General features: G+C 36.8%; 1 protein-coding gene across 1 annotated transcript in view; it reads left to right on the top strand.

The window, feature by feature from the left end:
- LOC126973263 (suppressor of cytokine signaling 7-like) overlaps positions 1-17,283 on the top strand; it is a 31,558-nt gene extending 14,275 nt beyond the window's left edge. The window contains exons 8-12 of the mRNA XM_050820474.1: positions 73-177; positions 3,555-3,669; positions 6,256-6,434; positions 10,546-10,663; positions 11,760-17,283. Coding sequence (XP_050676431.1) covers positions 73-177; positions 3,555-3,669; positions 6,256-6,434; positions 10,546-10,663; positions 11,760-11,866 — 624 coding nt within the window. The 3' untranslated portion in view covers positions 11,867-17,283. The remainder of the gene's footprint in view (positions 1-72; positions 178-3,554; positions 3,670-6,255; positions 6,435-10,545; positions 10,664-11,759) is intronic.
- Positions 17,284-17,496: the final 213 nt, after the last annotated feature.

Here is a 17,496-nt window from a genome sequence, read left to right as displayed (position 1 = left end):
CTAGGGTTACGAGTTGGAAAGGCATGCTACCAAGTATGTACTAGTAGTGTATGTATGTGGCGTGTCCTCCAGGTGGTGTGTGGCGGAGAGCTTCGTGCTCTGCTGCTCCGAGCGCCGTCGCTGCAGCACTCACTGCCGCTGCCCTTCCCGGCGCAGCACACCAAGGTTCACACGCAGGTAATGTTGACCTACTGTTATCATTATAAATACGAATATATTTATTTATCTTTTTTTTTAAGCTATTGCATAGCTTTTATCGCGGGCCTTGAGCGTGGGGATCGAATCCAGAAATTCCGTAACGAAAATAACCTAACACTTACTTACTACATATATATAGATATTTCGGCACGCTTTTTACAGTTGCCGTGGAACAGCGGTCATCACATATGCTCGTTGTGCAGAAGGTCCCAGGTTCGAGCCTGGGGTACATCTTGATTTTTTTTAATTTATTTATTTTTTGTATCACGTTTTTTTAATTTTTATTATTTTGGCAAGCATTGTTATTCAGTTTCACCTGTCCCGTTGTCTGTCTGTAATCAAATTTTGCAAGTTAAATTTTACTCAGTTCCCGTTTGCTTTTTATAAAATTAATTTTATTAAAATAATACTGCATAAATAAAATAAATAGATAATTATAATTGCATAAGTTCATAAAAAATGCTATGCAATAGCTTCACCGCGGCTGTCCCCGAGTGCCACACGTCTTTTTTTTTTTTATGTAATAGGAGGACAAACGAGCGTACGGGTCACCTGGTGTTAAGTGATCACCGCCGCCCACATTCTCTTGCAACACCAGAGGAATCACAAGAGCGTTGCCGGCCTTTAAGGAAGGTTTACGCGCTTTTTTTGAAGGTATGGGTACCTCCGGGACGATACGACATGGGTGTCGTATCGTCCCGGAAACACCACACAAGGAAGCTCATTCCACAGCTACGTAGTACGAGGAAGAAAGCTCCTTGAAAACCGCACTGTGGAGGACCGCCACACATCCAGATGGTGGGGATGATATCTTAACTTGTAACGTGTCGTGCGAAGGTGGAATTCGGCGGCAGGAATCAGGTGAAACAGCTCTTCGGAACACTCCCCGTGATAAATGCGGTAGAAGACACACAATGAAGCGACATCTCTACGCAACGCCAAGTGATCCAGCCGTTCACAGAGCGCTAGGTCCCCGACAATTCGAGCTTATCTACACCCATGCTTTAAATCCTCCTAGCTAAAAAGCCGGTCATAGTAACCATTACGTCATTCAAACGAGTGTTGTAATGTCGTACTAAATTTCATTACAACACTCGTTTGGATGATGTAATGCTTATTAGAACATTGGGTGTTTTAATGTTGGCGATAAGCTAACTGTTTTAGAATCTTTTATAGAGGATTCATATTATGGGTGTGGATAAAGTATTGTAGGCAACTGTTGATAATTAGGTATTAAAACACTCATGTGATACTATTATCACATGACCTTATTACTCAACAGTTGCATAAAAATAACCGTAGAGAGTGACAATGACATGACATATTACAGTAATACTTGGTAAATGTCATGAAGCTACATCAGTTCGTTCGTCATTTTCTAATATATAAAATTCTCATGTCGCGGTGTTTGTAGTTAAACTCCTTTGAAACGGCTTGACAGATTCTCATGAAATTTTGAGTGCATATTGGGTAGGTCTGAGAATCGGAAACATCTATTTTTCATCCCCCTAAATGTTAAGGGTAGTCCACGCCAATTTTTTTTTTAATTTATTTGACATTTTTTTTAATTTTTTATTATGAGTCAGCATTAAAAAATACATACAACTTCAAATTTTCATCCATCTACGATCAACAGTTACTTTTGTATCGCGATTTTAATATCGGCAATACAACGTTTGCTGGGTCAGCTAGTCCTCTATATAATAGTGAAAAACATTCGGCATATATTTTATTTCTCAAACAACAGTTTGTTTTAAATAAAACCTATCGACCAATATAGGGTTGGTTGTGGAAGAGTTTTTGCAGTTAGCGTTTTAGGAGTTATACTGAAATACACGACATTTACGAGTTGTTTCATGATCGACGTTCCGATTAATACTAAATTACTATTCTCTCTCGCTGGTGACGTTTAACGCGACTGTGATGGGAGGGGAAACCTATAGGTGTAGGTAGCTACAGGTATATGAGACATACTACCATAGGGGGCACTTCCATTACTTATTAGATCATTTATACGTCTGTATAGACTGTGACAGCTGCAAAACTGCCGAACAAAATTGAGGATGACAATTAACCTCTTTTTTGAGCAATACACGCACACTAACACAAAGTGATATACAAATCGCGAGTGTAAGACTAGAGTAGCTTGTCACGCACACTAAAAAAATAAACATGGCCTGATTTCATTGATTGTCTAGCAGCAAGAGGATCTATCTAGATAAATTATCTTAGCATTCCTTATATGATTTTGGCCACGCTCCCCTCGCGCTTAGAGAGATGTGAGATGTTGCATGACGCCCTCCCCCTTCCCTAGTATTTGCGGAGTTCCCTGCCCAAAGTGAGATTGGATGAGATAATTAGAGCTATTTTTAATGCTTGAAAATGATTTATTATAATTTTAATAAGTTTCAGTGGGAATGATATTGTTAAGGAATGGACTGCCCTTAAAAATAATATTCAAATTTTTAAACGAATTATCTACTAATACTTATATTTTAAGTAGTGGCGAAATTAAGTGCTTTTGTTCGCACGTTCTAGTGAACAAATCTCACAGTGTGGTTTTCAAGGAACTTTCTTCTTCATACTACAAAGCTGTGGAATGAGCTTCCTTGTGCGGTGTTTCCGGGACGATACGACATGGGTACCTTCAAAAAAAGCACGTACACCTTCCTTAAAGGCAGGCAACGTTCCTGTGATTCCTCTGGTGTTACAAGAGAATTTGTGCGGCAGTGATCACTTAACCCCGTTGACCCTTACGCTCGTTGTCCGGCTTTTTAGCTAGGAGGATTTAAAGCATGGGTGTAGATAAGCTCGAATTGTCGGGGACCTAGCGCTCTGTGAACGGCTGGATCACTTGGCGTTGCGTAGAGATGTCGCTTCATTGTGTGTCTTCTACCGCATTTATCACGGGGAGTGTTCCGAAGAGCTGTTTCACCTGATTCCTGCCGCCGAATTCCACCTTCGCACGACACGCTTCAAGTTAAGATATCATCCCCACCATCTGGATGTGTGGCGGTCCTCCACAGTGCGGTTTTCAAGGAACTTTCTTCTTCATACTACAAAGCTGTGGAATGAGCTTCCTTGTGCGGTGTTTCCGGGACGATACGACATGGGTACCTTCAAAAAAAGCACGTACACCTTCCTTAAAGGCAGGCAACGTTCCTGTGATTCCTCTGGTGTTACAAGAGAATTTGTGCGGCAGTGATCACTTAACCCCGTTGACCCTTACGCTCGTTGTCCTCCTTTTCTATAAAATGAAAACTATATGAAATGCTTTAACGTGAATAGAATTTTCTAACACCGTCATTGTGCAAAGTGTAATTCATTCATATTAAAATGCTTGATAATGGTTGCAGGTGGACTACAAACATTGTCTGGTGCCAGACCTGCAGGAGATAACAGCCTGTTCGTTCTACTGGGGCAAGATGGACCGCTACGAGGCAGAACGACTCCTGGATAATAAGCCTGAGGGTGAGCACTCCTTTATGAGACTTTATTACCAGTTAGACAAAGAAGCGAACTGATGCTGAGTTTAACACCACAGTCCACACCCTCATATAACACCAGAGACAATTCAACAAGATTTTATGTTTAAAATGTTATGTATAAAACAAATAAATAATAAATCTATTTTTTGCAAAAAAAATACAATTTTGCTTAAAATTACCCTCGACCCCCAAATTAGGACCGCCCGAGACATGGGGGTCAGTCTCTTCCCAGTTGTGCAATGTAAAATGTCAAATAACAAACATCAACATATTTTTAAACAATGGAAGTTATGCAATAAATTATGAACACAAAAACTATTTTATATATAATTTAGGGCGTGTGTTGTGTGTTTGCGTGTGAATGTGTGTGTGTGTGTGTGTGTGTGTCAGTATGTGTTTAGCTTTCAAATCAATCGTATTATATCATAAACTTATAATCTCAAAAATATGTCAAGAGGACATGAGAATATTTTATCGTAGAATAATTATGCAGATAAATTTACGTCACTTATTAATCCGCGCGTCTCCTATATGCTTGCTGTAGAAGGTCGCAATATCGGAGGTAGGGCCGTACATTTTAGCACTAAACTTAAATCAAGCGCGGAATGTTACTTAATTCGAAAGGTACATCGTCGAAATTGCTCAGCACCTAATCCATCATACCACCGTAATTATTTTTAACAGTGTTATTTTTATTTTATTTTTTTTTATTTTATTTTATTTCTTAGGGACAACAAAAAGTTCACACGATACATTTTACAATTTCAAATTAAAGTATGTAGATATTAAATTAATTTTAGTGAGAACCCACACCGTTATCCACAGGTTAATTTTATAGTTACTAGTATCTTACATGATGAATAACAAAGTTTAACATTAAGTCATAAAAGTCCTAAAACTAAGTTATTTACAAAATTTACTTTATATTTAAACAAAAGAGTTACCTAATGAGATTTTATATATATATATATATTTAAAAAAAAACTATATATATATTAATCCTTTTCACTTAAAATACCATTTACTTGCTTTTTAAATTTTGGTTTTGTTGAAAAGAAAATGTCAAGGTCATTAAAAAGTCTGTCATGTGTGTCGACCAATCGGCGCGACCGCCAGCGTGCGTGCGGTAGCGTTATATTGTTTTAGTCTACAAAATTCTAAAGTACAATGAAATTGATTTCTAACATATTGGCTAACATCAATTTGAGTTCCAAAAAAAATAAGATATTAAAAATATTTCAATAATAATCGTCACTTGCTAATGGAATTGTAAATTTTTATTAGCCTTGGTATAGCGGAGAATTGCTTCAGGTTAGTTCTGGCTTTTATACTAACTAATATAGATTTACTAACTCGACTTAGCCGAGTAGTAGGCATTATAAGCTTATGTCTGTTCCTGGTGTTAACATTATGGTTATGACAGTTTCTAGCAAATTCACTTATGTGCCTATGAAAATACATTACATTATCAAGAATATATTGAGAAGCAACAGTCAAGACGTTATTGTTTTTAAATTTTGCTCTCAATGATTCTTTTGCAGCACAAATATTGTATTAAAAATATTGGCAGCGTTGAAAGACCGGTTGCTTGTCGGGGGATTCCGCATGGGACTTTCAAATGGTAGTTCTGCAAGACAATTAAGTTCATTTTTAAGAGTTTTATAAAAAATCGTATATAATGATAATAATATTGACACATTCTTACACAAATTATCTTGCCCCAAAACTAGGCATAGCCTGTACTATGGGTACAAGACAACGATATATTTAGTACAATATACTTACTTAAACATACATAAATACAAATAAACATGCATGACTCGGAAACAAACATTCACATTCATCATATGAATGATTGCACGTACCACGGACCTCTAGCTCAGTAGGCAGGGTCACTAACCACAGATCTATACTAGACGTTTTTCTTTTAAAGGTTAAATAGAAAGTATGATAGTTTTGATTTAAAAGTGTCCCAATCAATGTTGATAGGCTCAATCAAAAGCGAAGCTCTCAAATATTTAATAAGATTAAGTTACGGCGCTCCTAGTGGGTATTACTCGCTTGATATTTATGGTACCTCGTATATTTTTGATAGCAATTTTAGAGTCAGTCATGAAAATAATGCAATTTTCTACGCAGTAGATGATCGTATTTAAAAAATCCGGCCAAGTGCGCGTCGGGCTAGCACATCAAGGCTGCCAAACCATCGCAGTCGGACAAGATGTACTTTCTTAATACTTTCGTAAAAGAAATATCAAGCATCTTTTTTGTGGTTATGAATGAGACTGAGCTGTCACGAACGATTACGATCGTCAAGGTAAAGTCGGCTCAAGTCAATTGAGCGCGAATATTATTATAATGCTTAAGATAGATAGAATCGGCGCGACTAGTTTATTTTAGTTAGTTTCATAGTACCTATTTACCTATGGTATAGTGATATAGGGTAGTGCAGCCGAAACTAATACCGTCTTTGTGCTGTAGAAAAGGGCTAGGTCTCTCAAAAGTTCTAAAGAATTATTATGAGATTTTTTTAAAGAAATATATAGATCTATGTATATGTCGTGTGCAGGCACGTTCCTGCTCCGCGACTCTGCGCAGGAGGAGCACCTGTTCTCGGTGTCGTTCCGCAAGTACGGGCGCTCGCTGCACGCGCGAATTGAGCACTACCAGCACCGGTTCAGCTTCGACTGTCACGACCCCGCCGTGTTCGCGGCGCCCACTGTCACCGGCCTCATCGAGCACTACAAGGTACCGCATCAATATATACATACACACACACACTCACGCCTTGTTCCCGTCGGGGTAGGCAGAGACAATAGAATGCCATTTGCTTCTATCCTTACAAACCTCACGCGCTTCCTCTACATTCATTACTCTTTTCATACATGCTCGCTGGTTGCGAGTGCTTCGGACCTCTCCATTTCTCAAAACGTCCCCAATTTGGTCGACGAATGTTCTACGAGGTCTCCCGCGACCGAATTGCCCACACACACTTGCCCTATATTATATGTTTGTTGCTTATATGTCTGTTGCATCATTTTACATATTATATTATAATTTGAAATTATTTGTAAATCGATGTACTTAAATGTAAATCTTGATATAAAAGAGTGGCTGTGAGTTTCTTGCTACTTCTTCTCATTAGCTCAACCCTTTACGAAGTAGCGGTAGATTCAATAAGATTTTCTTTGTTTTTTGACATTCATAAGTGTCATTTCCGTGACCTACGTGAATAAATGATTTTGATTTGATTTAATATATACTAGTCAAAACAAAATAAGGGCCACCACGTTTTTACAGTATTCTCATGAATTCTTGAGGTTTAAAGGTTGATCAATGTTTCAGTTGGATAAATTGATTGATTTTTATTGTAGACAGTATAAAATAATGATGCATTCCATTAAAAAAAGAAATTTGCTCCACTTTTTCTAAAAATTGACATTTTGCAAAAATAATTAGTGAGGAAAAAAATTCTGAAAAAAAAAAGACATAAAATGTTTCTTGATTTATGACTTTCCTCAATATCTAGTATGCCGTCCTCGATTACTAATGCACTCTTGAAGCCTAGAAGGTACATTCTCCACCAGGTGAACCACTGTTTCTCGAGGAATTTGTTCCCAGCTTGATTTCAGAACGTTTATTAGCTGTCTTTCATTGTGCACGGGTTGGTTTGTGCTTCGAACACTGCATTTCAGTAAATCCCACACGTGTTTAATGGGATTTAGATCCGGACTGTTTGCAGGCCAGGCCAACACCTGTATACCAGCCTCCTCTAGGGCTCTCTGGTGGCCCTAGCTGTATGAGCGCGAGCATTATCGTGCATCAGATGGAATCTTGCGCCGATTCTATGTGCATATGAGACCACGTTGAGCTGTTATTGTGCCTTCGTTTAGAATTACCAGCTCGGTTCTGCCTGACATAGAGATTCCTCCCCATACCATAACATTGGGGCCCCCAAATCTGTCACTTTCATGGATGCAAGCATCCGAAAATCGCTCACCTTCACGCCTCCAGACCCTAATGCGACGGTCATCACTAAAAAATTTAACTTTGCACTCATCCGTAAACAATACAGTCCTCCAATCATTTATATCCCATGCCAGATGCTGCCTTGCGAATGATAATCGGTTTGCATGATGAGCACTTGTTAATGGTATCCGCACTACACGTCTCCTGGAGAACTGCTGGTCTTCGTGTAAACGATTTCTAATAGTTTGATCACTAACACGTGTACCGGTCGCCTGCTGCAAACGGTTTTGTAACGAACGGGCTGTTGTACAGCGTTCTCTACGCGCAGCCAAGCGCACGTAGAGGTCCTCCTGTGCTGTAGTTGCTCGAACTCTGCCAGATCCCCGTCTCCTGGTTAGTCTCCCAGTCTCTTGAAAACGATTCCAAGCATTCTGGATCGCTCGCCGGGAAAAACCTAGCTGCAACGCCACAGAACGCTGCGAATGGCCTTCTTGAAGCAATGTTACGGCCCTAGTTACGGTTGGCAAGTCCATATGACTTCGAATTCACGGCATAACTTTTTTAAAATGTTAATTCAGCCACTAGTCAAACGAAAGTTACAGTGTTCCTGAGAGAATCGTCAATTTGACTGAGTTGAAATCCGTCTTAAAATCGGGTAGAATCAAGTGGTTGCAATAAATTATCTAAAACTACCCACTTTAAACAATTATGCGGGTGGAATGCTCAAAAAAAGTGTGTAAACAAATAAGGTAACACCACAATAAAGTATCAGCTACTTGAGAATGCATAAAAAATAAATTATCGCTAGCAAGGCCAAAAAAATCAAGTGGCCCTTATTTTGTTTTGACTAGTATATATTTGATGCGTCATTCTTTCTTCACTCATTCGCTCCACGTGTCCAAATCATTTCAGCATTCCTTTTTCAGTCCTTGTCACAACATCCTCTTTCCAACCACAGCGCGCTCGTATTACCGCATTTGGAATTACCTACCAGTCAGCCTTACCCCACACATACTACGCAGTGATCGCATCTCAACTGCGTTAATTCTGCTTTTATGCATCTTCTGCCATACCCAACTCTCACTTCCATACATTAACGTGACGACAAGCACTCATGTATACATAAAAGGCATAAAAGGTATTTATTTTCTCAAAATTGATTCCTTTAGAATTCTTTTTGATGTCATTTCTTATACTACTAGTCTGAGAGAGTCTGTCTACTGTCTTCTCTGAGAGAGAAGAAGCGGCGCAAGAAAGTCTCCCAGCATTCTTTTTTTGCGCTCTTTTCAATAAAAATATACAATATTGTACAGTCATTTCTATCGCTATAAAATAATCACAATCTAGTCTCAGGCTGTCCGATCATTTAGATATTCAGCAGTGGAGTAAAAGGATTTACGACAGAACCATTTTTTTTATAAAACATTTAAATTTATTTATAGATAATGCCTGAACAGTGGCTGGGACTTTATTATAGAAGTGTATACATTTACCCTTAAAGCTATTATGTATCTTTGAAGCCTATAATTCCAGAAAACGTTTCAAACCACAATCATGTCGAAATTGAGTTAAGAACACAAAACTGGTCACTTGATTCATATCGGACTGACAAAAAATAGCAGCCCTACTGTCACTCTGTAAATGACAACATGACTTAGTAGCCCAATTTACATGTATTAATACACTAATACTTATAAAACTTTAAACACGAATTCCTTAAAATGTTATGTTTGTGGCTCGGAACGTTTTTCAGGAACTAGGTCCAATTATGGATCAACTACACCAAAAGTTCCTTTAACATCCTCGGAGTACAATATAATGATGCCCTTCGCATTTTATTAAAAATGCCGAGATATTGTAGCGCGTCGGGCATGTTCGCCGACGCTGGAGTGACGGACTATTACGCCGTTATACGGAATTGAATAGCGGGATTATGGGAAACCGTCCGTATTTCTAATAAAAAGATGGTTAAAGACGTCTGTCTGGCATCCCCTGACAATGTGATTTACAAACACTAACCCCATTATTCATAATGGTTCGTTAACTTTAAACAGCCGCTTGGGAGTGTATTTTCTCATTCTGACTAAGGGCCAATAGAAGAAGACAGAGTGAGAATTACTAATGCATTAAGTTAGCAGACTATTATGAATAAGGGGGTTAGGGTACACCAGATCCCTAACGTAAAATTACCATTCATTTTATAATTGACCTTAATTTTATATTAATTAATGATTTTTTTACATATTTTCCATGACGATCGGTCCTGCGCTGCCCTCATCCAACGTATTACTTCGTAGAAATCTTTGGGGGAAGCCTTTGTTCAGCAATGGGGGCGTCTTCTAGCTGATGATAATGATATATATTTTATTTTTTTTATAATATAATATATTATTGACACACTTTTCACACAAATGATCTTGCCCCAAGTTAAGCATATATAGCTTGTGTTATGTGTTACAAGACAATGATATATTTAATACAATATACTTACTTAAACATACATAAATTCATATAAACATACATAAATACATTTAAACATCCATGACTCGGAAACAAGAATCCATATTCATCATATAAATGCTTGCACCTACCGGGATTCGAACCCGGGACCTCTAGCTTAGTAGGTAGGATCGCTAACCACTCGGCTATACAGGTCCTCGTTTATAATTTTAAAATATTTTGACTACCTAATTATACTATGTAAACATGTTTTATACGGGTCCCTGACCTGCAACAAAATGATTTTATTTATATATATATATACCCGATACAAATTGCAAGAGCCTAAAAAAATATACTTTATTAGTAATCTACTCTAGATTTGATTCAACCTGTAGTCTCGACTAGGTGAATAGGCGTCGTAGTTTGATGTCTGTCTGTCTGTCCGCAGGACCCCGCGTGCGTGATGTTCTTCGAGCCCATGCTGACGGCGCCGCTGCCCCGCGCGCAGCCCTTCAGCCTGCAGCAGCTGGCGCGCGCAGTCATCGTGTCGCACCTCAACTACGACGGTACGGACCCGCTTGAATGATACGACTAACTTACAATACATCATGTGGCAATAAAAGAGACACATGTACCTATTGTAATGTTCCTCGTTTGCTCACGAGTGAAACAACATATTATATTTACTATGTAGCACTATACCCGGGACGTCCGCTCCCAACCGATTGCCGATTGAAACTGTAACTGTAAACTGGCCTTCCGCTGTAACGTCACACGGTTAATGTCACTGTCGATGTCATGACAGTGACAATGATAGTTAACACAAACTCAGTTCAGACTAGATGTCAATACACTACACCTCTTAATAGTCAATATCCGGACCGCCGAGCCTTGCTCGAATTTTTAAGAAGGTACAAAACTTGAACAAAAAAAACATTAATAGGACATGTGGATTCGAACCGGGGTCTTAAGCTCAAGAGATACTATCAAAACGCGACGCCACTCCATGCCATCGGGCGGGTGTCAGTACTAATCAATCCCATATATTTAATACGTTCAGAAACATATATGCAACACGCCATGTGATCACACGCCCCCACACGCGGTAATATCCAGTCGAACTAGATGGGCGTGTTGCCAAGAGTGGGGGAACACACACTACGCGAAACGTGTCAACCAGTGTGTTATATTGTGAATTTAAAGGAAAAATAAAACCAACACTCGCTCTTAATAGAATAGTTTATTAACCCCACATTTGGCCCCGCATTTTTATTTTGTATTACTCATTCGGGAATATCTACCATTTCGCAACAAGTGCGACAAGTTGTCGATCGCCCACAAAAGTGAAGTAAAGTAAGGTCATTCGCTGTGAAAATGAAATTCATTTATTTCATTAATCCAGTATCATCTTCGTCTAATACGTTTTTTTATTTAATTTATTCTGTATTATATCTAAACCCAAAATCTGTAATAAATCTTCCTCGAAATCTTCTTCAGATTTTGGGATATATACATAAAAATACCTTTAAGGACTACAAAAATAATTAGTTAAATTAAATAGATAACATTATATAAATTGATAAAATAGTCACTTATCATTAGATACTCGCAAGCTATTCCTCCTAAACAGGAGTCTCCTCACTGATTGGTTATCTTTTCCAGGTGTTGATCAGCTCCCACTGCCGGGCCGGCTACGAGCCTACCTCAAGGAGTACCACTACAGGCAGCGCGTGCGCGTGCGCACCTTGGAGCCGCACCATTATCACTGACACACGCCCATGCTGGACTATCCGCGTACCGCGGCCGACTGGTGACCCCAGCAATACTACCAGCACCCGTTCTAATGTGGCAAAAACACTTATAAAATCAGTCAGTGACAACCCTAGTAGTGCGGATAGGGACAACCCTAGTGCGGACATTGACATCCCTCGTAGTGCGGACAGTGACAAGCCTGGTGGGGACAGTGGCAACCTCAGTGCAAACAGGTGGAAACCCTTATTGTGTAGAAGTGACAACTATAATTGACAGTAATCCAATCATGTAGTGATCATGTTGTTTCCATTTTCTTTATATGAATTATCTTTAATAAGACACCAACATAGTGCCAGGATAGGTTCAAGTGATCAGAGTTACCTTTTGGAAGAAATTGGCAGCATTTTTAACATAATAAAGAGAATTGCGGTGCTAATAGTTGCTTGAAGTGGTAACCGTAAATTATTTTATGTCTTCAGACAGTAATATATCACCTTATATAATGGCAAACCGTACCAAAATTATTATTATGATTTACATGATGTTAGTATTCCATGGTTCGCCAAGTGGGACCTTCGTCCATCATGTGGCCATGAGTGCCAAAGCCCGTTAATTCAAGTGTAAGTTTATAGGGCTCCCTTACGATGTATATCAACGCTCATCTTTAGTTTTACTGTTGAACCATATTCAGTTAGAGCTTGTTTGTGCATCTGTATGGACGATACAGCCTTAGTGAATACACCGAACTAATGCTGAGATCTATAGAGCTTACATATACTTTGCTCAGACTTTACTTACGTAAAACTTAACTGAGTTCAAGCTTAGCGCAATCTTTGATTTGGTATTTGTAGTCATTTGACAGCTGAGTTTAGCTCAGGCTTAGACAGCCCAATAGAAAAGTATAGCGCTTGTTTCATTATACACAGTACATGATTATTATTAAACAAACTTTTACAATATAAAAAAGTGTACAAAATTATACACTAGTATATAGTAACTTTTTTTTAATTCATTTATTGGAGTAGCCTTTACAAATTTCATGAATAAAGTCTGCCAAACTATGTAAGTAGTTTGTCGGCAGCAGCTCTCGTGTAAAGATAATACTAACAATAATAAATATAATACTAACTATACTACTTACTATAATACTAAATTTACACTATTAACCTAAAACTACTATTAAACCTAATGTACAGCATTAAACTTATTTCGTATTTGTAAATTAACACGGCATAGTAAAGTTAAAATTATAATAAATTCATTTCATGGGCACAATCATAATGTTTTGTGAAAATCTGTTTAAGGTGATTTATAGAGGAAACATCTTTTAGCAAATCCTGTGGCAGTTCATTTATGACAGTGACTTATTTTGGAAATTGATGAATAATTTATATCAAATGTGGTCATGTTATTTTGTTTGGTATGAGAAATGGAAAATTGTAAAAACACATAAAAGACATCTAACGACTTCAATTAAGACGCTAATGCATTACGGACAAGAGTTTTAGATCTCATTTTTGTTTGGCTTATAGTGAGTTTTTCCTAAGTGGTCGTTATGGTGGATTTAAGCTTAGCTCACACTCAAAGTGATGTTTATAAAGTCTTAGTACACTCTATAGATCTCAGCCTTAGAGTTGAAATTAAAACTTGGTATCATATTAATAATAATCTTAATGCCATAACATGTTGACAGATATACAAAAGAGTAGGTTTTATGGTTTGTCTTATTGTGGAGTAATTCTGGAGAAAATTGCCAAATATACTAAAAAATTATCCTGATACCTCAGTTCCAAAGAGTAACAATTCAGAAAAACTTTGCAAACAAAATTTAATAAGGAACTTAAGTTGCTACTGTTTGAAACAATAATATTGTAGACTTATGGGTATATAGTGTAAGTAACAACTTATATGTATTCACTTATCAACTTAATTCTCTGTGGTAATGGTGGGTTATCCTTTATGCTACAATTTCTGATACTTATTTCCCACATAGTAATTTTTAAACTTGTAACACTTTGTAACAGAGGTATCAATCTAAACTTTTCAGGATTATATGATACTATTATTTGCTCTTCATGCTGATACTTATGGTAGTCAATCGGGTGTGATTCTGCATGAGACACCTTAACTGAAAGTTACTAATGAACTGAGTACTACTGTGAATTTACTAAAATATATTTATATCTACTGTATATACTTATGTAGAGTATAATTGCTCTTGCTACTTATCTCTTAGTGTGGTTATGATGTGTAAAAATATAATTACATATTTGAGTTGGGTATTATCGGGTCTTTTAATGTTGGTATATATCATATATTTAATATTTTTGGGGTTTAAGAAGCTAATTTATTAATAAAGTTAAAATGGAAATTTTTTGAGGTTTATTATGGACTCAGTATTATCAAACATGCATTGAGCGAATGGAACAAGTGGTTTTATAAGGTTTTAATTAATTGAATCGTTGTTTGTTGAAAATTTCATGTTAACATTTAATTCTATTATGACTTAGCGAAAGAATGAGTTTTCATAGGTATAATATAATTTAGCATGCTTTTTGTAGTTGAAAAACTCTAAATAAAAAGATATTTAACAGTTTGGAGGAAGAAAATAGCATTTTTGTATTATCTTTTCGGGGTTTACACTTAATTACGTACAATTTATCAAGATTCCACATTACTGATTTCATTATCTTCTCAGTTTCTTATTTGTCCGCTGAGTGTCTATGTGTGGAATGAAGGTCCTAATTAGAAAACAATATCAAAACCTGTTGATGAGTTATTACTGCTACTATATACATAGAGCATATTGGGTTCACTTCAGTTTTTTTTTAATGACAATAAGGGATGAGATTAGCAGGACGTTCAGCTGATGGTAATCAATACTATGATAGTGACACTACAATTGTGCTCGTCACATCTCATTTGCCAAGTGATTTCACTAGCTGCGGCACCCTTCAGACCGAAACACAGTAATGTTTACACATTATTATTGTGTTATGGTCGTTGGGGTACCCATAATCTAGCCGGAATCATGTGCGAAGAAGTCTACCACTTGTAAATGCCCTTAGTCACCTCTTATGTCACCCTTGGGCCTGTGACTTCCCTATTATTTCTATGCCCGGGGCAAATGCAGAGCAACAAATTGTGTCCTATGGTCTGGAGCTCCTGCTCAGATCAGGCGATGGTTGTATCTAAGCAAATATGTTCAGTCTAACAACACTGTTGAAGTTATAAAATTTTTAAATCCCCAATTGTGGTGACAATGGAATGTCACAAGCTGTGACTGATGATATCAAGAACATATTGTGAAGACAGAAGTGCATCTCTTTTTTTTTTATTTATATCGTGGGATTAATCCTGCAGAATAAGCAGATTTATATATATATATATATATATGATTTATACGTCTAGATAGACTGTGACAGCTGTGAAAACGTGATTGAAGTTGACAGTTAACCTCCATATTGAGCTATGCACGCACACTAACACAAAGTGACATACATATCGCGAGTGTTGGACGTTGGTTGTCACGCACACTAAAGTAATAAACCTAGCCTGTTTTCCTTTTAGCAGCAAGAGGCTCTCGTTTTTCTCGGCTGAAGTTTTATAGTTACTATATTTATTATATCTGACTATCTTAATCAAATATGTGGTCTTGCTTTTATAGCCTGTATTTCGGTGATCCCTTTTTAAATTGGAGTAATTGATATGATAAGAGTGATGTGTTCAAATGATTTTTGACTGTATGTCCATAGCCTTAGCGAGTTTTCTGATATGTAACGCATCAAGCACCAAGGTACAGCGTATTCTATATTTTTCATTGTCTACTAAAAGAAAAAACTAATGATTCACAGCTGATAGTTGTGTAAATATATAAAAATATGCTCTTATATTAGGTTAAAATTTTCTATGTACTATAATGATTGAATTCATGTTCCATAGAGGGTATTACGAAAAATAAGGTCCCGAAGGGCAGCGTACATATAGTGCTGTATAATACGAATGCACTTGATCGATTTCGTCCACTTTTCAAATCTTTTACGGGACCTAAAATTGTCATGTTTCTGCATTATGTTATCGCACGATGACTTTGCAAGTTGCTGTTTTATGCAAATATTTAACTACCCTCATTGTTCATTTTAATGAGGTTAGACCAAGATTAAAGCTGAGATCTATAGAGCGTATTTAGACTCTGCTCTGACTTTACTTATGTAAAAGTTAAGTTAGTGTTATAAAATGACTTAACTTTTGCATTGGTCTTTAGATTAAGCTCATCACAATTTCAAATGTGACTATAAAAACGAATACAAAGGTGATAAGGTAAGTAAGTAATATGGTAAGATTATGATGGCAAGTATAAAAGTCACTCAGCTAACTTTTACGTAAGTAAAGACTGAGCAAAGTCTAAGTACGCTTTATACATCTCAGCCTAAGACTTAAGCCTTATATTAATTCTAAACATTGTCTATATTATGTCCCTATAATATGTATATAGTATTATAATTGTTATTTTGTAATATGGGCCTTGCATTGCATTTGAATATAGTACCTAATATTTGTCAATAATTAATGAGATGGTCGTGTTTGTATATATATTTATGGCGGTTCTAGTTGTGAGCCTTGAAAGATTGTTTCTTATCGCAATCATGGTATACGGGCAGCAGAATCCCGAAAAAAATGTATTTGACTATTCGCCAAAGCTCGTAGCTCGATAGTTGTTTCTATTATTATTTGTTTGTACGTTTTTCAATTACGTGTTACCAAAAACCTAGTATTGATTTTTCACTAAAACAAACTAAACAAGATTTTACATCAACAAATAAATTGTAATACTAAACATGTTTACGAAAACGATTTATTCTAAGGAGGAACGCGCTATGAGCACTAGGAGCAATAAAATTGAGGTTTCTTCTCATAAGTGTCATTACAACTATGTTAGCTATTGTTCTTTTATCTTATATATTTACACGGGCTTTTTATATGCCTTATCTTGATCATCAATTGTTTAGAATTCTAAATTAATAGACGATTTAAATAATGTATATATACCACTAGTATTGATAATATAAAGTAGTGGAACCAGTGTTCTCCCTTGTGGTGTCACGAGGGATTTTATTGTATATTAACTTAAGTTTTATATGTATTGATTAAGTTTAATATTGGTTATAATATTAAAACGTAGTTTAAAATGGTCTGTTGTCCGATGGTTGGTTAAATAATTCCTTGTAAGGTTATCGGTTTTGTTTGAGTCATGGTGTCAAAAGCTTTGGTCGAAACTGCTATTTGGGGCGATTCAATTGAAATACGAATTGTATGTAATGTATGATAGGGTGTAATGTAAAGATTGTATTTTATTAACATAATGTAATTACTATTATATGTAACCCGCGCGAAGCGTACAAAATATATTGAAATATACAATTTATTTTAATGATTCATGTGTTTTATTACATACTTACTAATATTATAACTGCAAATGTAAGTATGTTAGTTACGTTTTCACGCCTACACCACCGAAACGATTTTGATGAAATTTAGTACAGAGATAAACTAGAACTTGGAGAAGGACATAGGCTACATCTTATTGCAAAAAAGAGGTTTGGTGGGGTAGACATTTTCTTCCACGTACTACAAAGCTGTGGAATGA

Source organism: Leptidea sinapis, chromosome 29 (genome assembly GCF_905404315.1).
Source record: "Leptidea sinapis chromosome 29, ilLepSina1.1, whole genome shotgun sequence".
NCBI classification, from domain to species: Eukaryota; Metazoa; Arthropoda; class Insecta; order Lepidoptera; family Pieridae; genus Leptidea; species Leptidea sinapis.
Note: the sequence above shows the minus strand (reverse complement) of the source record. Positions and strands in the feature narration are given on the sequence as shown.